Raw genomic sequence first — 24,086 nt, 5'->3', positions numbered from 1 at the left:
TGTCTGTACCAAGTCAGGAATATGACAGTTGTTATCCATTCGTTTGATGAGTTTGAGTTTTTGATCTTGCCATTTGATTAGGGACTTACCGTGTTGAATTTTCCTCGGAGTTCAGTATTTTTGTGATTTTACTTTTTTCTGATCATTTTTGCATTTTAAAGTTTCTCTCTTTTTATTATAGTTTTCAAGATAATAGCCAAAAATTTAAAAAAAAGTGTTGAAATTTGCCGTTTTAATAAGGGCAATAACTCCTACAGGAAATCGTCTGACAGTTTTGACGTATATAGACAATTGGTAGAGCTCATCAACATTCTGAACAATTTTACCCATTCAGATAACCTCTATTTATAACGGTTATCAAAATAATAGACAAAACTTGCATTTTACCCTATATGTTCTATTCATAGCAACGTCGGCCATCTTTGTTGGCAAGTGAGGTCAACGGACACATTTTTTAAACTAAATATCCTAAGGATGATTGTGGCATAGTTTGATTCTATTTGGCCCAGTAGTTTCAGAGGAGAAGAATTTTGTAAAAGATTACAAAAATTTACGAATAATTATTAAAAATTGATTATAAAGGACAATAACTCCTTAAAGGGTCAATTGACAATTTTAGTCATGCTGACTTATTTGTAGATCTTACTTTGCTGAACATTATTGCTGTTCACAGCTTATCTCTATCTATAATAATATTCAAGATAATAACCAAAAACTGCAAAATTTCCTTAAAATTACCAATTCAGGAGCAGCAACCCAACAACAGGTTGTCTGATTCGTCTGAAAATTTCAGGGCAGATAGATCTTACTTTGTTGAACATTTCTACCAATGTCAAATTTGCTTTAAATGCTTTAGTTTCAGAGATATAAGCCTAAAACTGCATTTTACCCCTATATTCTATTTTTAGCCATGTCGGTCATGCTTGTTGGCAGGCAGGGTCATCGGATATATTTTTTTTAAACTAGATACCCTAATAATGACGATTTTTGTAAAAGATTAAAAAAAAATTACGAAAATTGTTAAAAAAATTACTATTGGGCCAGGTGAGCTAAAAAGGTAATGTAAAGTAAAAGCAAAAGTTTAAATGGAAAAACCTGTCGTAATGATACATGCATGACTCTTTCCTAATTTTGGATTTGTTTACTTTATTCCTGTACGACTAAAAATTGTATGTTCTAAATTTGTAAGTATTTATGGTTGTATAAAAACAAAATGGTATGTACCTACACAGACATATTTACAGGACATTTTGCATCAATGAAATGCTGTTTGTATTATGTTACGATATTTCAATATAACTTTCAAGTGTTTTCTGTTATGTTAAATATTTGACATGATAAAGAAATAAGGGCGAGTAGGGTCCGTGTATATTTGCGTTCATTCGTTTTTTGTTTTGAGATATCAAAAACAAAAAACGAAAAACGAAAGTGTTTTCATTTTTCGTGTTTGATTTCTCAAAAACCAAAATGAAAAACAAAAGTGTTTTCGTTTTTCGTCTTTGATTTCTCAAAAACCAAAACGGAAAACGAAAGTGTTTTCATTTTTCGTTTTTGATATCTCAAAAACCAAAATGAAAAACAAAAGTGTTTTCGTTTTTCGTTTTTGATTTCACTAAATAAGAAAAAAAATCGACTTTTGGAATCAATTTCTGTATTTTGTTCTATTTAATTCTCGTTTTACGTTGTACAATGTGTTCCTTTCCTTTTTCATATCCATTGATATTATAATATGCCAACGCAGTCCTTTTTCATCCCAGTAATTACCCCGGTGTTCTTATTACTTAATGAAAACAAAACAGACCACCTGACTTATGAATTGAACTAAGGTGATTAATGAATCAAAAACTTTCAAATTTCCTTGTTTTTATCTATAATAAAAAAATAAAATTATTATTTTCAAATATCAAATGAATCACAAATTTAAATAATATAATGAAATATTATATAAAGATTGTAAAAATAAAACGATTGATTACAACATCACATTAACAAGGGAAGTTACTACTTATCTGATAAGAAAACTAGCCCTGTCGTTGAAGTATGCACAGCGGTAATCAGATCAATAGTATTTAAATCGGAGATAATGTCGACGAATGGAAAAGACTTTATCAATCTGAACAATAAGGATGCATGATCTTTACTTTTAAGTTTGAAAGGTTGCTTATCTAAGATTATTAGACTGAGTGCATGATGACTGAGGCCAATCAGCCAATATTACACGAACATTCAAGACGGTAATATGTATACGCTATTTAGATTATTTAAAAAAAAGTTTACACTCCAAGTCGAGGTTTAGTAGGCCATCTTATGAGTTACCGGAAGCAGTCCAAAAGAAGATGTATATCACGATGCTCGGCACATTATTGTACTTCCAGCCTTACTTGATTTATATCAAAATATAAAATATGTGATAAGATTGCTACGACTTTTTTTTATTAAGTCGCAAATCACAAAACATAAGGTTGTGGGACTAATTGAGTTTGATCAGTTTCTTATTATTTTGCCTCAATAATTGGTGGTTTAATTTTGTTGGTTTTGACTTTGCGTGATGGCAATAAAGATATTTTGATAATCATTCGTAATCGTGAACTTGTTGGACCATTTTTTTTTTCAAGCAGTAAAGCATCGATACTTAATTGTTGGCAGCATGTTGGGTCAACAACAGAAATAGCCAAAAGCACAGGCACTTGAGAAACATGTGGCTTTCCTCCATTTTTAGGAAAAGGGGGTGGGGTCTTTGAAAGCGACGAGGTCAATTTTCCATGGACTTATTTCACTCATAGGGTCAAAATCTAAAATTGGTCTGCAGATTGAAAATTGAAGATGACGTTCTATATTGTGTAAAAGTTTTACATATTCCCCTGAAATCAAAATACTATTCAGTGCTATATGTTTCTGTTGAAGTCATTTAATACAAAATTGCAAAGGGTTAGAGCCTAATTCTCAATAACTTTTTTTCACTCACAGGGTCTAAAATGTGTTTTTCATATCTTTATCATACTTGAAATGTAATATTAAAAAGTTGAAATTATATGTTTAAAATATTTTTTTGTAATTTTAGTTCATGAGACAAAAACGCAATACAAAATTTGAACAAATCGTCATCAAAGGGCAATAACTCTAATAAGGAGTCAACTGATGATTTCAACCATAAGATTTATTTGTAGAACTTGTCCTTTAGAAACAACAGACACGGCTTCCTCCGCCCCACTTTTAGACTTGTACCTCGAATTTGAAATACACGGTCGTCTCAGTACCAGAATCTATGACAAACGAGATGATTTTAATTTGAAATAATCAATTTCCCCTACCTTAGTAGCAATATACCAACTTCACCTGCATATGGGATATACATTTCCCAACTTATTCGGTATTCAAGAGCTTGCAGCTCCTACTCAGACTTTGTAAAACGTCACCAGTGTCTGAGCAGTTGATGAACCAGGGGTATGTCAAAGAACTTCCCGTCCTTTTTCTTAAAAAGTTCATCGGAAGGTACCAAGACCTTGTTGATAAATATTCCGTATCAATTTCACAAATAATACACGATGGTCTTGAAGTATAGATTCTGGGTACTGACGTTGTTTATCATCTTAATAACGTGTTATAGTATTCTTTTATTTGTCTTGATGAATATTACTCTTACTGTTTAGTATGTTTTTGAAGATATTCATTTGACGTGACTCTGTACTTATACATCTCGTCATTGTGTTATTGTTCTATGATAATTTTTGTATTTTTGTCTTTCATTTTGCTAATGTGCTTTATTTATATGCCTTTTTGTGTTTCTTTGATACATATGACGTGGCTCTGTACTTATACATCCCATCATTGTGTTATTGTGCTATGGTAAATTTTTGTATTCTTGTTTTTCATTTTTGCTAATGTGCTTTGTTTGTATGCCTTTTTTTGCTTCTTTGTTGCGTATTTATAGTGATTAAGATTATAACACAATGTTGACTGCTGTATCCTTTTACTTGACATTTTTACCTATTATGTCTGTTTGTTTTGTTCACACATCGTTGTCAATATAATAGAATTTGATGCGACTGTCATACAAGTGAGAGGTTTAGCTAGCTATAAAACCAGGTTCAATCCACCATTTTCTACATAAGAAAATGTCTGTACCAAGTCAGGAATATGACAGTTGTTATCCATTTGTTTGATGTGTTTGAGTTTTTGATCTTGCCATTTGATTAGGGACTTACCGTGTTGAATTTTCCTCGGAGTTCAGTATTTTTGTGATTTTACTTTTTTCTGATCATTTTTGCATTTTAAAGTTTCTCTCTTTTTATTATAGTTTTCAAGATAATAGCCAAAAATTAAAGTGGTGAAATTTGCCGTTTAAGGGCAATAACTCCTACAGGAAATCGTCTGACAGTTTTGACGTATATAGACAATTGGTAGAGCTCAACATTCTGAACAATTTTACCCATTCAGATAACCTCTATTTATAACGGTTATCAAAATAATAGACAAAACTTGCATTTTACCCTATATGTTCTATTCATAGCAACGTCGGCCATCTTTGTTGGCAAGTGAGGTCAACGGACACATTTTTTAAACTAAATATCCTAAGGATGATTGTGGCATAGTTTGATTCTATTTGGCCCAGTAGTTTCAGAGTAGAAGAATTTTGTAAAAGTTTACAAAAAATTACGAAAAATTATTATAAATTGACTATAAAGGACAATTACTCCTTAAAGGGTCAATTGACAATTTTAGTCATGCTGACTTATTTGTAGATCTTACTTTGCTGAACATTATTGCTGTTCACAGCTTATCTCTATCTAAAATAATATTCAAGATAATAACCAAAAACTGCAAAATTTCATTAAAATTACCGATTCAGGGGCAGCAACCCAACAACAGGTTGTCTAATTCGTCTGAAAATTTCAGGGCAGATAGATCTTACTTTGATGAACATTTCTACCAATGTCAAATTTGCTCTAAATGCTTTAGTTTCAGAGATATAAGCCTAAAACTGCATTTTACCCCTATAATCTATTTTTAGCCATGTCGGTCATGCTTGTTGGCAGGCAGGGTCATCGGATATATTTTTTTTAAACTAGATACCCTAATAATGATTGTGGCCAAGTTTGGATGAATTTGTCTATTTGGTTTCAGAGGAGACGATTTTTGTGAAAGATTAAAAAAAAATTACGAAAATTGTTAAAAAATTACTATTGGGCCAGGTGAGCTAAAAAGGTAATGTAAAGTAAAAGCAAAAGTTTAAATGGAAAAACCTGTCGTAATGATACATGCATGACTCTTTCCTAATTTTGGATTTGTTTACTTTATTCCTGTACGACTAAAAATTGTATGTTCTAAATTTGTAAGTATTTATGGTTGTATAAAAACAAAATGGTATGTACCTACACAGACATATTTACAGGACATTTTGCATCAATGAAATGCTGTTTGTATTATGTTACGATATTTCAATATAACTTTCAAGTGTTTTCTGTTATGTTAAATATTTGACATGATAAAGAAATAAGGGCGAGTAGGGTCCGTGTATATTTGCGTTCATTCGTTTTTCGTTTTGAGATATCAAAAACAAAAAACGAAAAACGAAAGTGTTTTCATTTTTCGTGTTTGATTTCTCAAAAGCCAAAATGAAAAACAAAAGTGTTTTCGTTTTTCGTCTTTGATTTCTCAAAAACCAAAACGGAAAACGAAAGTGTTTTCATTTTTCGTTTTTGATATCTCAAAAACCAAAATGAAAAACAAAAGTGTTTTCGTTTTTCGTTTTTGATTTCACTAAATAAGAAAAAATATCGACATTTGGAATCAATTTCTGTATTTTGTTCTATTTAATTCTCATTTTACGTTGTACAATGTGTTCCTTTCCTTTTTCATAGCCATTGATATTATAATATGCCAACGTAGTCCGTTTTCATCCCAGTAATTACCCCGGTGTTCTTATTACTTAATGAAGACAAAATAGACCGCCTGACTTATGAATTGAAGGTGATTAATGAATCGAAGACTTTCAAATTTCCTTGTTTTTATCTATAATAAAAAAATAAAATTATTATATTTAAATATCAAATGAATCACAAATTTAAATAATATAATGAAATATTATATAAAGATGGTAAAAATTTATCGATTGATTACAACATCACATTAACAAGGGAAGTTACTACTTATCTGCTAAGAAAACTAGCCCTGTCGTTGAAGTATGCACAGCGGTAATCAGATCAATAGTATTTAAATCGGAGATAATGTCGACGAATGGAAAAGACTTTATCAATCTGAACAATAAGGATGCATGATCTTTACTTTTAAGTTTGAAAGGTTGGTTATCTAAGAATATTAGACTGAGTGCATGATGACTGAGGCCAATCAGCCAATATTACACGAACATTCAAGACGGTAATATGTATACGCTCCAAGTCGAGGTTTAGTAGGCCATCTTATGAGTTACCGGAAGCAGTCCAAAAGAAGATGTATATCACGATGCTCGGCACATTATTGTACTTTCAGCCTTACTTGATTTATATCAAAATATAAAATATGTGATAAGATTGCTACGACTTTTTTTTATTAAGTCGCAAATCACAAAACATAAGGTTGTGGGACTAATTGAGTTTGATCAGTTTCTTATTATTTTGCCTCACTAATTGGTGGTTTAATTTGTTGGTTTTGACTTTGCGTGATGGCAATAAAGATATTTTGATAATCATTCATAATCGTGAACTTGTTGGACCATTTTTTTTTCAAGCAGTAAAGCATCGATACTTAATTGTTGGCAGCATGTTGGGTCAACAACAGAAATAGCCAAAAGGACAGGCACTTGAGAAACATGTGGCTTTCCTCCATTTTTAGGAAAAGGGGGTGGGGTCTTTGAAAGCGACGAGGTCAATTTTCCATGGACTTATTTCACTCATAGGGTCAAAATCTAAAATTGGTCTGCAGATTGAAAATTGAAGATGACGTTCTATATTGTGTCAAAGTTTTACATATTCCCCTGAAATCAAAATACTATTCAGTGCTATATGTTTCTGTTGAAGTCATTGTAATACAAAATTGCAAAGGGTTAGAGCCTAATTCTCAATAACTTTTTTTTCACTCACAGGGTCTAAAATGTGTTTTTCATATCTTTATCTTATTTGAAATGTAATATTAAAAAGTTTAAATTATATGTTTAAAATATTTTTTTGTAATTTTAGTTCATTTATATGTTTCGGAGTTTTGTGTGACGTCCATTTTCACTGAACTAGTACACATTTTTGATTATGTGCCAGTTGAAGCTCGCCTCCGGGTGCGGGATTTTATCGCTGTGTTGAAGACCCATTGGTGGCCTTGGGCTGTTTTCAGCTCTTTGATCGGGTTTTTGTCTCTTTGACACATTCCCAATTTCAATTCTCAATTTTGTTTTAAAATTTTACACATCAATTTCCATAAACTCAAAATGCTATTCAGCGTTACATGTTGCATGCTGTTGAAGATACACATTTGCTTTTACATGTTTTTGTCAAATTTTGCATCGAAGGACGTCGATAGCCAAAATGAATTAGTGTCCGAAAGACAATACTCAACTTTACTTCTAACACAATTTTGGTTTTGGTTAATGATGACCTTCTTATACGTTTTAGGAACAAATACTAAAAAGCAAAAATTTGCAAAAATCATGATTTTGAGCTTTCTTTAGGCGTTTATAAATAGGTGATACGTTTTAAATTAAGCGATTATATTGTAAAACCCTTACAGTGGTTTTTTTTGGGATGTGGTAATATGAATCTAAGTAAACTTTAAGATTGATAGACTTTTGTAAATGGCCCTGGTTTAAAATAAATCAAGGGGTAATCATTACCATTTTTAAAATGTTTTTGACTTTTACATCGGCAGGCGACGCTAACCAAAAATGAATTAATTTGTATCCGAAAGACAATACATATAATAGCTTCACTGTGTTTATATTTTATTATTTTAAAGAGTTTTGGTTTGGTTAACTATTTTTTTTTTTTTATTCATTTTGACGATAAATACTTAAACGTTGCCAAAATCCCCAATAATGATTGTGGCCAAGATAGTTTAAATTTGGCCAAGTAGTTTCAGAGGAGAAGATCTTTGTTAAAGTTAACGGACAACGACGACGGACGACGGACGCCAAGTGATGAGAAAAGCTCACTTGGCCTATTGGGCCAGGTGAGCTAAAAATGGCCATGGTGTGAATAAAATTCAGGGGGAAATTGGCCATTAGTCTTCCTTTTTAAATTATTTACAATTATTTAATGCGTTCTTTTTGTACAGTAGATACGTGCGACAGCAAGTATATACGGAAGCGTATACAGACCTCGTCTTAGTTTAAAATGTATCTCGGACAAGTTTAAAAATCAGTGCAGATCAACTAAGATTGAGTTGATGAGAGAAAATGCAAATTATATAAGTTAATTTAAAATGGAGGAAAAGAACGACAATAAAAATGATAAAACTGTTGTGTTTAAACTAGTTTGCTGTACATGTTCTGATTTTGTGTCATGGATGGATACCCCATATTGTGAGAAAAACGTCGTTAACAATGAATGTAACGTTAAATAATGCATATGCTTTATTGGAGTTCATTTCTGTACTAGATTTAGAGTTTAAGTGTGCTATAAGCGTTACAGATGAAATATAGTTTAAAGTCTTTTGATTTAACGTAAAATTAATCATATTCAGCTACATGACGGTGTGACATTCTGCACGTATTAGCTTTTTTAAAGCACCCTTTTCTTTAGTGTTCTTTTCAAAATAAATTGTGCATGACATGTTTCCTTGGTGCCGCCTGGAATCAAATTACAATGTATATCAACCCCTCTTCATCAGGTACGAGGTATTTTGATCAAAATATAAATACTAGTATGAATACAATGTGCGTCTAACTCCCACTTTCCCATGCACCACCGTCCCTTGGTGGCTTTACATTTGTCATTTCGGGGCCTTTTATATCTGACTATGTGGTATGGGCTTTGTTCATTGTTGAAGGCAGTACGTTGACCTATAGTTGTTGATTTCTGTGTCATTTGGTCTCTTGTGGAGAGTTGTCTCATTGGCAATCGTACCACACCTTCTTTTTAATATTTGCAGTTAAGTTACATATCCAATGAATTGCTAATAAAAATAAAATGCTCAGCTGGGCGCAGAATGATACGACCGCAGATGTCGAACCAAAACAGTTGGGACAAGTATGGACACTAAACTCAAGCTTGATACAGCTCTGAATTTGAATTTTGATTAAATATTTGACACAGCAGAGCTTTCTGACACATAATAAATGTGGTTAAAGACCTGAAAAATTTGAAATTGGACTTTTATAGAATAAGGAGATGAGGTATGATTACCAATGAGACAACTATCCACCAAGGTTCAAATAAAGTGGATATAAGCAATTAAAAGTAACCGTAAGGCCTTGAACAATGAGAAAAAATAATACCATATACATGTAGTAGGCTATAAAAGGCCTCGACATGATAAATATGAAACAATTCGGTTGAGAAAACTAACGGCCTAATTTTAATAACAATTAACGAAAAACAAATATGACAAACATGAACCAACGACAACCACTGGACTACAGGCTCCTGACTTGGGACAGGCACGTAAAGAATGTGGTCCATTATCCAAAATCTAAATACATTTGTACAAGGTTAGGTTCAGTACCAAGAATTTAATCTACTAGTATTTATATTATACAACTCTGAATTTTGATTGTTATTAAATATTTGACATATCATAGGTTTTTGACACAGAATGAATGTGGTCTAAGAACTTAAACAAATGAAATTGGATATTTACCTATCATGATCCAATACCCAACATACAAATACATTCGTAGATTAAGCAATTAAAAGACCCCTTGAAGTCAATTTTTGTTAAAATCAAACTAAAATTGATTATGAACGCCTTGGACCTTAATGTGGACCAATTTGAAAACCGGGCCCAAAATCAAAAATCTAAAAACACAGTTAGATTCACCATAGCAAAGAACCCTAATAATCTATTTTTTTTTTTTTTTTTTTTTTGTTAAAATTAAGCAAAGTTTAATTTTGGACCCTTTGGACCTTCATGTGGACCAAATTGAAAACGGACCCTAAAATATGAATCTATAAATACACGGTTAGATTCTGCATATTAAAAAAAAACCAAAGAATTCAATGCTTTGAATTAAACCCCATTGAAATTGGTCAAGAAATAAGCAACGTATGCAAAGTATAAGAAAAGTATTGTTTTGGGGCCCTTTTTCCTAAAACGATTCATTATAGACTTATACTTAAGTTGTGGTCCGGAAACCAGAAAATCCTAGTTTATTTACCGCTTTTCTTCCATAACCCCCAAAATCAATCATAACATTCCTTGTGAAGTATGGAACCTTGTGGTACAATTTCATAGAGATCCATACACTTATAATTAAGTTATTGTCCTGAAACAAGAAAAATGCTTGTTTTTGGTCCTTAATTCCTACAAAGTTGGGACAATAACCCTCAAAATCAATTCCAACCTTCCTTATGTGGTATGAAACCTTGTGGTACAATTTCATAAAGATCCACACACTGACATGTATACTCAAGTTATTGTTTGGAAACCAAATGTCTTCGGACGACGACGACAAACGTTATACCATTATACGACCGCAAAAGCACTCTTTTATGCAAGGTTGTGCCTGAGATGGTAATGATGGATGGCTTTTTAATGTCCAGTGGCAAATTAAATGCATAAGCAGGACGAGAACATGTTATTGTAATATGAATTATTAACCCTGCTTTGTATTAGACCGACACACTGAGCCGGACGTGCTAGTTCGCGATGTTATAGTTCACAGGAAGACATGTCATCCTACGCGGATTCATTATTTCGACTCCGAGCCCACCAGTCTCTGTTTATACTTATTAATGCCGCGTGCTTGTAAAGAAGCAGCAAAAACCAATTTTAAAATCTTTGGTTTGACCAGACCGAAGTTCCAACCCATAACCTCCGTAATTTCATGCACATCTTCACATTACAGGTTGCAACACTATGCAATGTCTTTTGGTTCTCTTTATATGCAGAATCTAACCGTGTATTTATAGATTCTTATGTTGGGGTCCGTTTTCAATTTGATCCACATGAAGGTCCAAAGGGTCCAAAATTAAACTTTGCTTGATTTTAACAAAAACATAGATTATTAGGTTTTTTTGCTATGATGAATCTAACCGCGCTGTATCGTTACATATATAGCGCTATTGGTAAAATAAATTTGTCGTCATCTTTTACGGTTGCGAAGGAGTAGTACGCACAAGACAAACAGTGTCCTGGAGATAACTCTTACAAAGGAAAGTGTTCGGTAAAGTGGTGTTAGTTTCAAAAGTGTATAAACTGTTCTATATCATATACAAAATATTTGAGCGACATCTTTAAAAATAACAAAACAGCGCATGAAAAATATATAATTTCCAAACCGGAAAAAATTTAAAAGATTTTGGCAAAGTTTGAGTATTTATCGTCAAAATGAATAAAAGGAAATAGTTAACCAAACCAAAATTCTATAAAATAGATATTAAATATAGTGAATCTATTATATGTATTGTCTTTCGGATACAAATTAATTCATTTTGGTTAACGTCGAAAAAGTAAAAAACATTTAAAACGGTAGAGCCGATTACCCCTTGATTTATTTCGAACCAGGGCAATTAACAAAAAGTCTATTAATTAAAGTTTACTCAGATTCATAGTTCCACATCCCAAACTGTACACTCTAAGGTTTTATAATATAATCGCTTAATTTTAAACGTATCACCCGCACTAATAAACGCATAAAGATAACTCAAAATCGCGATTTTTGCAAATTTTTGCTTTTTGGTATTTATTCCTAAAACGTATAAGAAGGTCATCGTCAACCAAAACCAAAATTGTGTTAGAAGTAAAGCTATGTATTGTCTTTCGGACACTAATTCGTTTTGGCTATTGACGTCCTTCGATGCAAAATTTGACAAAACATGTAAAATTTGCAAAGGAGTAGGGGCAATAAGACCCTTATTTGGCCCAAATATTACTGCTAAAAGTTATCATACATATTCTTAAATTTGTCCAAACTAGACTAAGTTACAAGGCATTCAGAAAATAAAAACAAATTTCACATAGAACGAGTTACCATGGCAACAAACCATGACAAAATTTACATATTTTGTAAAATTTCTGGATTTTCCTTGTTTTTCATCAAATTTTAAGTAAATTTTAGATTGCAAAAGTATTTGCGCACCCAAGAAACAACTTTATATTTGGTGAGATTACCTCAATAGGTATAACAAAGCTTCTCTTAAATTATTTTGTTGTTTCTTGGCACGATGTTTCCACAACGGAAATAACGACGGATAACTTCATAAATTATGTATTTTTCATCGTTTTTGTGAAAACAATACATATTATGACGTAATTGTGACGTCATCAGATAAAAATCTTTATGGTTTTCATTTATATTTCTTGACCCTAAGTATTTCAAACATTATGTGCAAATTTGAAATAGTTGCCAAATATTTTACTTTCTTGGGCCAAAACCGGGTGTTAATGCCCCTACTCCAAAAAAAAAGTATCTTCAACAGCATGCAACATGTAAAACTGAGTAGCATTTTTATTTGAGGGGAATTTGACACAATATATATCATCTTCAATTTTCAATGTGCAGACCAAATTTAGATTTTGACCCTATGAATGAAATAAGTCCAGGGAAAATTGACCTCGTCGCTTTCAAAGACCCCCCTGTTTTTCCTAAAAATAAAGGAAAGCCACATGTTTCTCTAGCCTCTTGTCATCTAGATATTTCTGTGGTTGACCCAACATCCTGCGAACAATTAAGTTTCGATGCTTTATTGCTTTAAAAAAAAATAACCAATAAGTTCATGGTTATGAATGATTATCAAAATCACGCAAAGTCGAAACCACCAAAATAAACCACCAATTATTGAGGCGAAATAATAAGAAACTGATCAAACTCAAATAGTCCCACAACCTTTTGTTTTGAGATTCGCGACTTAATAACAAAAAAGTCGTAGCAATAATATCACATATTTTATATTTTGATATACATTTAGTAAGGCGGGAAGTACAATAATGTGCCGAGCATCGTGATAGACATCTTCTTTTGGACTGCTTTCTGGTGGCTCATTAGATGGTCTACTAAACCTCTACTTGGAGTGTGAATTTTTTTATAATAATCCAAAATAGCATATACATATTACCGTCTTGAATGTTCGTGTAATATTCATTGGCTGATTAGCCTCAGTCATCATGCGATTCTAATAGTCTTAGATAAGCAACCTTTCAAAACTTAAAAGTAAAGATCATGCACTTATTATTGCGATTGATAGTCTTTTCTATTCGTCGACATTATATCTGATTTAGATACTATTGATCTGATTTATAACCGGGCTTGTTTTCTTATCAGTTAAGTAGTAACCTCCCTTGTTAATGTGATTTTGTAATCAATCTGTATATTTTTACCATCTTTATATAATATTTCATTGTATAATTTAGATTTGTGATTCATTTAATATTCAAATATAATCATTTTATTTTTTATTTTTTTATTAAGATAAAAACAAGGAAATTTGAAAGTCTTTGATTCATTAATTACCTTAGTTCTAATCATACATTGTAAGTCAGGCGGTCTATTTTGTCTACATTAAGTCGTAAAGAATACCGGGGTAACTAGAGGGATGAAAACTAACTAAGGTGGCATATTATAATATCAATGGCTATGAAACAAGAAAGGAATAAAATTATTATTGTAAAACGAAAAATATATACTAGTAGAACAAAATACAGAAATTGAATCGAAATGTCGATTTTTTTCTTGTTTAGTGAAATCAAAAACGAAAAACGAAAACATTTTTGTTTTTCGTTTTGGTTTTAGAGAAATCAAAAAAGACAAAAGAAAACACTTTTGTTTTTCGTTTTGTTTTTTGAGAAATCGAAACGAAAAATGAAAACACTTTCGTTTTTCGTTTTTCGTTTTTGATATCTCAAAACGAAAAATAAATGGACGCAAATATACACGGACCATTGTTTATTCTTTTTTTTTATCTTGTGATAGATATTGTATTGTTCATTCTAAACTTTGTTATTTTTACCTTATTGTAAAATAAGAACATTGTGTAGAAATTATTAATGATCACCTCAAGCGAACAATTGTGAAAAGGCAATTATTGTCCCAATTATTTCAAAACGAAAGAGACTTATCAGGATATCACACGATCGATTCAAATTTAATGTCAGATTATGTGAAAGGGGCTAAGATTTTAGTTCATCATTTCACTCCACATTTGAGGTTGTCCAAATTTGTTCAGCCATCCAATATTGTGTTAGTTTTTAAAAACCCAACCATTAGTCAGACATGCAAAGAAATGATTTAGCAAATTTTGCATTTTTTTCAATCGACATTGACAATGTAACTGTGATATGGAATTGACTTTCATTGCACAATATACAATTTGAAAATGATCCAGCCTTTACACAAATATCTATTGTGCTTTTGTAGGTATAGACATAATTGGGGAAGGAATAAGAGGCTAAAAATTAAAGAGAACGCATATTGTGTAATCCATTCGATGCCCATAATAAACTTTCGCTCAAAGCTAAAGGGTTTGGACATCCGAAATAGGATTACTTCTATAGTTGGATGCACACACTAACAGTGAACACGAAGAAATCAGACGTTAACTTCAACAGTCAGTTTTTTTCGGTTGGAATGAAGGAGTTCAATGTCTCTTTGGTTTTTTCCGCGTCTTTTTGCATCATCGTTTTAATCTTTTACAAGAGGTTGAAAAACATAAACATTTAGGGTTAATTTTTCATGAAAACGGCTATTGGGAAAGTCATGAAAATTATATTATTGATAAAGCTACGCCGCGCTTAAATCTTATGAAGAGCTTAAAGTTTAAGTTATCGCGTAATCATCTACAAGTTATTTATATCAGTTTCATCAGGCCTATTCTCGAATATGTGGATACTGTGTGGGATAACATACCAACTTATTTGAAGGACAAACTAGAGAGCATCCAAATAGAAGCGGCTCGTATCGTCACAGGTGCCACCAAACTTTGTTCTAAAACTAAACTTTATTATGATACTGGTTGGGTATCTCTGAGTGAAAGAAGATCCAGACATACAATTATCAAATTTCACGAAATGTTTCATGATCAAGCTCCCGATTATCTTTGTAGTCTCGTTCCTCAACAACTTTATTAAGTTTATAGCTATAATACTAGAAGGGCATTTAATGTTCAAAACATGAACTGTAGAACTTCTTTTTATCAAAATTCCTTCCTACCATCTGTTATTCGTGAATGGAACAGCCTTCCACAAGATGTAAGGTGTAATCCATCAAAAATCACACTTAAAAATTATTTAAATCGTGATATTACGAAAGTTCCTACATATTATAATACTGGTTGTAGAAAAGGCCAAATACTTCACATCAGACTCCGGTTGAACTGCAGAGGCTTAAATGAGCACCTTTTCCAGAAAAATATTGTTCTTTCTAGCCTCTGTATATGTGGACAAGTTGAGAGCAGCAAACACTATCTGCTAGAATGTCATAATTATAGACTCATTAGGACACAAACCATTTCCAAACTATCAAGATATAATATACAAACATTATTATCAGGTAGTGAACTCATCAGTGATGAGGAAAACGAAAATATTTTTAAAGTTGTACAAAATTTTATTTTGGAAACAGGGAGATTTGGTTCGTAAACTTTTATTTTTATGTCGATTTAGATGTTGAAACTTTATAATTTAACATTATTTTTTGAAATATTTACATATTTTTACAGCTACATGCGAGACCATAATTATAAAAATTAGTTGATCACATTTTTCGATCAAACTGACTTCTGAGTAACGGGTAAACCACAGAATACACATGTAACGTAAATTGAAAATTATATTATGCGGGTTTCTTACACTATGTTCCCAATTTTGTCATTTTTATAAGGGAGACGGATTTATATAAGTTCTTCTTGTTTCCCAATCCCTGTATTTCTATTGTACAATTGTAATTTGTGCACTTTTTGAAAAAAAATAAAATTGTTTAAACTAGAAAAAATTACAATTATACATCTATAAAACAAAATCATTCCAATATTCACTAAACATGAGCTCTATATAGACTGTAAAACAATAGTATTCATTTTTTGGAATCTAGCATACATCTTTCATATCGTATATTGAGAGTAAGGCTTGAATACAGTTAAAAAACTGTAAACTTTGGCGGAATAACCTCATTTTGAGATCTTTTTAGTGTACAACGATGATAATGTGTGCGAAATAAATTTATTTGTACTGATTCCTTGATAGTTGATTACTTAACGTCCAGTGGAAAATATTGCATTCAAGTTCAAAACGAGAACGATTTGACAATACATACAATTAGTAGGTTGTGAACTGGGGGTCGTCCGGCATAAGGGCGGGCAATTTGCACCGCCACTGGAAAATGGGGTAAATTGAATACGGGCATTTCTATTTAACTGACATCGTTTACGATAATCGTCTACAAAAGACTTCTTTCTGATCGCTATATATGGGAATATATCACTTTCTTTCTCAAGGTGCAAAGATCGCTGAATAAACTGGTGTGCTTTTTGAAGTCTTCACAGTCAATTGTTGTAACAGGAGTATAAGTCTTGTAACACGTTAATCATAAATAAAAATCCAGAATGAATGATGAAGACGTAGCCACTGTGGTAATGTGTAATGGATCAGGATTATGCAAGGTTGGATTTGCTGGTGAGGATGCTCCCAGAACTGTATTTCCATCAATTGTTGGAAGAACCATACAGGTTTGTGAACATTTAAAGTTTTATAACTTCTTGTCAAATTCATAAGCAAGTCAGGAATATGGCAGTTGTTATCAAATAGTCCGTTTCTATGTATGTTGGCTTTTGTTTTTGTTGCAGTTGAGTATTTCTGTTGTTCCGTTGTTTTCCTCTTATAAATCATGTTTTCCATCGGTTTTTGTTGGTAATCCGGATTCGTTTTCGCTTAATCGATTTATGACAAAAGAACAGCACTATAATACTGTTGACTCTATTTGTATATTCCATTTGATGCTTATTGCCTTGTTACATATTTGAGAGCAAAACTACAATGTTGTATGATTCATTTTAACCTTATATTTCAATATTCTTTCCTGTTCATTATCAGAACAAATCGATAAGAAACTTGAAACATAAGAAAAACTTAGGTCAAAGCAGAACGTTATTTGCCACTACATGTTACCAGTGCCAATAGGTGGGGATGTTTAATATTTTGTTGGCGTTGGACCCGCCTATGTATACACCTTCTTAAATACACATAGATTTTTAACACGTCGTTTAACTACGCCTTGATTCTAGTATTTGCTCGTTGTTAATCTCTTTTTGTCTGTTATTGCTCAGGCATGCAAGTATTACCTTTCATAATTAAGAATATGCAGTCTTTTATGGTGACCTCGTAAGACTATGATTGTTATCACATGAAACAAATGTGAACTGGCCAATAGAAGACTTGTTAAACTATCGATCCTTTAAATAAACTTATTCTAAAAGGTTACTAATTCAACACTGTAATTAGATCTTTAAATATTGTTTTAGCTGGTATTAATATTGATTTTGTAATCAGTAAATTAAAAGCAAACTAAATATTATTGTTATATACATATGCACTTTCATGGATCTACAATCTGTCGATACCTGTATCTTGGCATTGCACAAGATCATGTTTTTCTCAAACTGTTTATGACGTCTTTACACTAAATCCATTGGATGTTGCATGTGTACTGATTGATAATTTAGTCTTAGATGCATGATTTTTTTTTATTAGTTGTTATTGGCTTTGCACTAGCTGTCAGTAATTGCAAATACTCTCAGATCTGTACTTAGTGTCTTTTTGATGTTGGGATGTACAAGTATCCGGCCACGTCCACTCTGTGTTTTTGTTAGAAATATTCTTATTTGTAACCATCTGGTGAGTTAAGCCTTTTTCAATTGATTTTTATAGTTCGTTTTTATGTTGTAATGTTACTCCATTGTCCCAGGTTAGGGGAGGGTTGGGATCCCGCTAACATGTTTAACCCCGTCACATTCTGTATATGTATGTGCCTGTCCCAAGTCAGGAGCCTATAATTCAGTGGTTGTAGTTTGTTGTTGTGTTACATATTCGTTTGTTTTTAATTTTTTGTACATTAATTAATAAGTGCCGTTAGTATTCTCGTTTGAACCGTTTTAAATTTGTTTATTCGGTCCTTTTACAGCTGACTATGCGGTATGGGCTTTGCTCATTGTTGAAGGCCGTATGGTGATCTACAGTTGTTAATTTCTGTGTCATTTGTTCTCTTGTGAAGATATGTCTCATTGGCAATCATACCATATCTTTTTTTTTATATTGAATAATTCATCTTTAATTTGTACTGGAAAGTAAAACATAAATGCATATTCATGTATATCGAAATCGACCAGGTAATAAGATACAATGATAATCTCCCAGATTTAACATCACCCGAACAGTGGACTTCGTCATGTCTTCTGATAGTTTTGTTGGTCCTTGACTAATGTAAACACAGTAAACATTTAGGAATAAATACAATTGAAATTCATATGGACATTTTGTGGTTTTCAGGGCGCTTTTCTAGGTGAAGGAGCGAATGACTGCTATGTTGGGAATGACGCCCAACAGACAAGAGGAGTTTGTACACTGAATTACCCAATTGAACGAGGAGTTGTTACAAACTGGGAAGATATGGAGAAAATCTGGCATCATGCTTTCTACAATGAACTTTGTGTTGCGCCAGAAGACCATCCCGTATTATTGACAGAGGCTCCCCTCATCCCTAAATCCAACAGAGAAGAGATGACAAAGATTATATTCGAAACCTTTAATTCTCCAGCTATGTACGTTGCTACCCAGGCGGTAACGTCTTTATACGCTTCTGGTCGTACAACTGGCATTGTGTTGCACTCTGGTGATGGTGTAACCAATACTGTACCCGTCTCCGAAGGTTATTCCATTAAGCATGCTATTTTGGGGTTGGATCTCGCCGGAACCGACCTTACAGACTATCTGAAGAGACTTCTGGCAGAACGAGGATATTCATTCACAAGCACAGCCGAAAGAGAAATCGTAAGAGACATAAAAGAAAATATGTGCTATGTAGCATTTGACTTTGAACAAGAAATGCAAACAGCTGCTTCGTCGTCAACATTAGAGAAAAGCTACGAATTACCTGACGGACAGGTTATCAAAATCGGCAATGAAAGATTCAGATGTCCAGAGGCAATCTTTCATCAACCATCTTTCATGGCCAAGACATCCTCAGGCATTCATGAAGCATTTTACAACAGCATCATGAAATGTGACGTCGATATTCAACATGACTTGTATGATAATACCGTTCTTTCTGGTGGTTCAACTTTGTATCCTGGTTTTGTCGACCGTATGAAGAAAGAAATCACACAACTTGCTCCACCAGCAATGAAAATCAATGTTATTGCTCCACCAGACAGAAAATATTCTGCTTGGATCGGTGGAGCCATCTTAGCCTCATTATCCAGCTTCCAACAAATGTTGATTAAAAAACAGGAATACGACGAAACCGGTCCATCAATCGTTCAAAGAAAGTGCTTTTAAACTGCAAAACTTCTTGGTAAAACTGCAATCAATTGCTATAATATATACATGATATATGTTAGCTGATATATACTTTTATATTATTTCTGTATTCAAACAATTTTCGTAGATTTTGTAATTTTTTTTGGTGTGTCGTATAATATATGTATTATTGTTTGAGTGTTAAGAATCTAATTAGAGAACCAGGCGAAACATATATAATGATAAATCAAACACATTATGGAAACCAACCATTTTGAATTGTTGTGCAAAACAATACTACGATTCCAATGAATCAGATTCAACTTATCGTTAGATTAAATTTACTGAAAAGGAACGTTACAATTATATCTGCCAACACTGAATTGATGACTATATGACTTGTGATACCCTATGTTTTGTTTGACTGCATTTTACAAATGCTGCTATTAACAGTGATCAATAATTTCTCTTTATCAAAATATGTGTTGAAAGTTATATACCTGCACGCAAACAAAAGGGTTACATAGAATCATTGGTAGAAATTAAAGATTGTCAGGACAGAACAAAATTGACAGCAAAAACTATCATTGTAGCCAAATGTATCTACCCAAATATACGAATTGTAATATATATTATGTATTTTTAAAAAAATGTATCAATGGTCATTATTTGGAAATTATAATTATATTGTACACATCTGCCGTCTTTATAATTTTGTGTCTTACATAACGGGTTTTTATTCACGAATTTATTTATCCTTGTATGATAGCTATATTATCAGTGCGATTTTGATGTAAACCGCCTTTGTTTTCTCGTGTTATCATTTCAACTTCGAGTGCGAGAGGTTTTGAGTTCATTACACAATCGGTTCAAACCAAAGAATTGAACATTTTCATTTACTGTTTCTCCATAAACCTCTATGGAAGGAAATAGCCGCAATAATTTTACATTTCTTAATTTCTTAATTTATAACATGAAATTTCTTAATTTGTAACATGTATTTTTTTCATCCGTTACATGAATTTCCACATTTCTTGATTTCTTGATTCGTTTTGGGAAAATGTGTCAGTGTAATTGTTACCGCTACCAGCTGAACAGAAATTCCGTTTCTCAAGAAAACTACAGGTAATATTGTGGAACTATAAAAAGTGAAAAACAAAAATACCGAACCCCGAGGAAAATTCTAAACGGAATGTCCCTAATCAAATGGCAAAATAAAAGCTCAAACACATCAAACGAATGGATAACAACTGTCAGATTCTTGGTACAGGCATTGTAGAGAGGAAGTATTACAGAATGTATGTCTGCTTTGGTAAACCACTATTTAATTGAAATAATAATTAAAAGAAATCATGGATACTGCTAGGGAAATTATCAATATTATTAAAAAAAAACAATCATTATTTTGAACTAGAATACTACACACAATTAGCTTCAGAAGAAATGAAAAAAAAGTATGTGGTATAAAATACCTACATAAAGTGAGGGGTTTTGGACCAGTAATTTATCAGAAAAAAATACTGATTTCAAGCTTTGGTTAAAAAAATTTCCTGCATTACAGGTGGGAAATGTTTCAGCATTTTCCCTGATTTCATTTTATCTTTATTTTGTCATACTTTGATAGAAATAATTGTTTCAAGGCATACATCTTCTATGAAGAAACAAGTATTATTCTTGAATACACTTAAAAATTTTATTTTAATTCAGCATTCAGTGATTCAGAAACAGATTTTTTCTTAATAGATCTACATCATGTACATGAAAAAAACATTTCTAAAAGATTATTGGTATGAAATGTACATTTTTTATTAATATTTTTAGAGAATTTTTGTTAAGACCCATTGTTGGTTATATCTGTGAACTAAAGGTTTATTTCCATTATAAATGAGTGTCACATATGTTTATATATGCAATAATTAAGTAATTATGTATCCGAGGTCTAATGATAAACATTGAAATGTAACAACTCCTTGTCACTGGCATATGATACCCATGACAATGTTTATTAAAAATAGAATAATATCAAATTACTCTATAAAAGGGTTCACCAAACAAGAAATGTCTATGTGTATGTAACTAGCAATATTACAAGGTAATACAAATTGAGAAACATTAATAAATGATAAAAAATATAATCAGGGCATTATTAAGAGACTGAGTGAAAAATTCAAAACGGAAAGTCCCTTATCAAAAAACAAAATCAAAAGCTCAAACACATCAAACGAACGGATAACAACTGTCATATTCCTGACTTGGTACAGGCATTTTTTTTATGTAGAAAATGGTTGATTAAAAGAGCTTGGCATATGACATGGATACCCATCCACCATTTACAGTCCACTTGAGTTGTCATGTCTGTATTTAACAAGATAAAGTAAATTTTATATTTTTAAGAATAAATAAAAACTTCCAACTCTTAATATTAATTGAAACCACCAGTCATTCATTTGCTGAAAGCTTAATAATATGATAAAGGCAATGAGACACCTTGTTTTTCTGAGTATAGAAATATAATAAAGTGCACTTCCAGGCTCAAACAGAAATATCAAGTTACTTTATAAAACATGTGTACATATATGCAATAACAGTTATTGTCAATGCCAAGAGTATCAGGATGTATTCTGGGTGTGACAGCTACTAAGCATTTTTCAACTTAAAACCCAATCCCCAATCATGTATACCAAATAACTAAATATTGCAAAACATGTTAAAAACATGATGAAGTAAAATGCCAATATACTGTAAAAAACTGAAAATAGCATATCCCTAATTATATGTAATTTTGTATCTTTTAGTGGATATTAATGTATGTAACCAAATAAAAAAAATCCCAACATATAACAGGGCCATGGGGCGTGAAAATAATTACATAATGAGTATGAAAAGCTTTATTAAGTGTTAACTGTACCTTCAGAGACATTTAAAACCATCTTTGGTAACATGTATGATAATGAAAAATTAAAAAAAAAATACCATGTTGACCTAATATAGAATCCTCATCAAATGCAGGTACATGTATGGCGCTTAACAATTGTAAAAAAAGAATGGAACAAATCATCATAAATACCCATATTTTGACATTGCACAATGTTATGTTTTCTTTTACTCTTAATGACGTCTTCACTCTAAATCCATTGGATATTGGATGTGTACTGATAAATATTTTAGTCTAAGATATATGTGGATTTTTTATTAGTTGCTATGTGCTTTAAACAAGCTTTCAAATTCATATTTTGTGATATGTGTGTTTTTTGTTTTGTGTCGATTTGATTAGTTCAGCCCTTTTCAAACTGATTTTAAATTATATAGATTGTTCTTATATTGTACTGTTACACAACTATCCCTGGTTAGGCGGAGGGATTAGAACATGGAAAACATGTTTTAACAGCCACATTCTGTAAGTGCCTGTCCAAATTAGGAGCCTGTAGTTCAGAAGAAGCTCTCGTTCGTTGCTATATGTAAAAATTGTTTCCGTTTATTGTTTCTTACATAAATCAGGCCGTTATTTTTCTCAATTTCGTGGCCTTTTATAGCTTACTATTCGGTGACATTTGATTATTTTTAAAAGTCGCTCGGCGACCTATAGTTGTTAACTTTCACGTCAATTAGTCTCTTGTTGACAGTTGTCTCATTCGCATTCTAATCGCATCTTCTAATCGTTACAATGTAAATTATCTGAGGATGGACACCTTTATTAAAGTGTACTACTACCAGGGCCAGATCCAGAACCTCGACGTCTGTGAGGAGGGGGCACCTTGAAACCAAAATTACATATTTCTTTAGATATGTATATAATGCGAGTGATGGTGTCGTGTTTTGGGGAAGGTTGAGGGGGTGGGTGTTCATTTCTATATCTTTTCATTTTTTTCTTTTACTCTTTGATTTCTTGCCACTTCTTCTGTATTTTTAATATTTCACCCCACCTTTGATCCGTTTTATATTTTCCAGGTCTTCTGACAATACAATATTATTTTATTAAAAATTAAATATAAAGCTCTGATCTTTCATGTTTTTTGAAAGGAGGAAGGTTTCTTTTTTAAACAAATTGTTGATTTCCATTAAAAAAGTGAAAAGAAATACGACATTCAGGATATTTTTAATGTTTCTGTATGTTATTGATAAAACTCATTTGTTTTTAATTAAAGTCCGAAAAGGGCTGTTCAGAGAAAGATATATTCCTCAGAAAACGTATACAATGTGAGTGTCTGGTAATTAAGACTTATCTCTTATCACTAACATTCTTGACAATACACATATATTTGTTCCTAAACTTTAAATACCGATTGTAGTTTGTAAATTCTTTCTTGATCAGAAAATTTCACTTGTTATTCGATCTCAATCCTGTTATATTGTATTGTGGTAGACTGTTTTTTAAAGGGTTAACAGTAATTGTGTATATTTATTTATTTAGTTTATAGTATTGTATTTTGTATATTGTATATTGATTCATTAGATGTATGAATATATTAATCAATTACAGATTGTAATTAATTGACTAG

The 24,086-nt window shown here is 32.0% G+C and overlaps 1 protein-coding gene across 2 annotated transcripts; it reads left to right on the top strand.

Annotated features, from left to right (window-relative positions):
* Window positions 1-1,099: 1,099 nt before the first annotated feature.
* LOC127703869 (actin-like) lies at window positions 1,100-24,086 on the top strand. 2 transcript variants are annotated; one of them, XM_052207946.1, is made up of 3 exons: window positions 1,100-1,184; window positions 16,572-16,802; window positions 18,619-24,086. In XM_052207946.1, the coding sequence occupies exons 2-3, from the start codon at window positions 16,680-16,682 to the stop codon at window positions 19,624-19,626; spliced, it is 1,131 nt and encodes a 376-aa protein (XP_052063906.1). In that variant the 5' UTR covers window positions 1,100-1,184; window positions 16,572-16,679; the 3' UTR covers window positions 19,627-24,086. The 2 variants fall into 2 exon arrangements, with proteins under 2 accessions (XP_052063906.1, XP_052063905.1); XM_052207945.1 differs by lacking the exon at window positions 1,100-1,184 and adding an exon at window positions 5,248-5,332.

The sequence above is a fragment of the Mytilus californianus genome, unplaced genomic scaffold (genome assembly GCF_021869535.1).
Source record: "Mytilus californianus isolate M0D057914Y unplaced genomic scaffold, xbMytCali1.0.p SCAF_53, whole genome shotgun sequence".
Taxonomy (NCBI): domain Eukaryota; kingdom Metazoa; phylum Mollusca; class Bivalvia; order Mytilida; family Mytilidae; genus Mytilus; species Mytilus californianus.
The sequence above is the reverse complement of the archived record's forward strand: the minus strand, read 5'-3'. Positions and strand labels throughout refer to the sequence as shown.

Bases quoted from the DNA above. Each gene is read 5' to 3' on its own strand.
- LOC127703869 (XM_052207946.1), top strand. From the start codon at position 16,680: ATGAATGATGAAGACGTAGCCACTGTGGTAATGTGTAATGGATCAGGA. The intron at 16,803-18,618 runs GTTTGTGAACAT...TGTGGTTTTCAG, and splicing joins TTGTTGGAAGAACCATACAG to GGCGCTTTTCTAGGTGAAGG.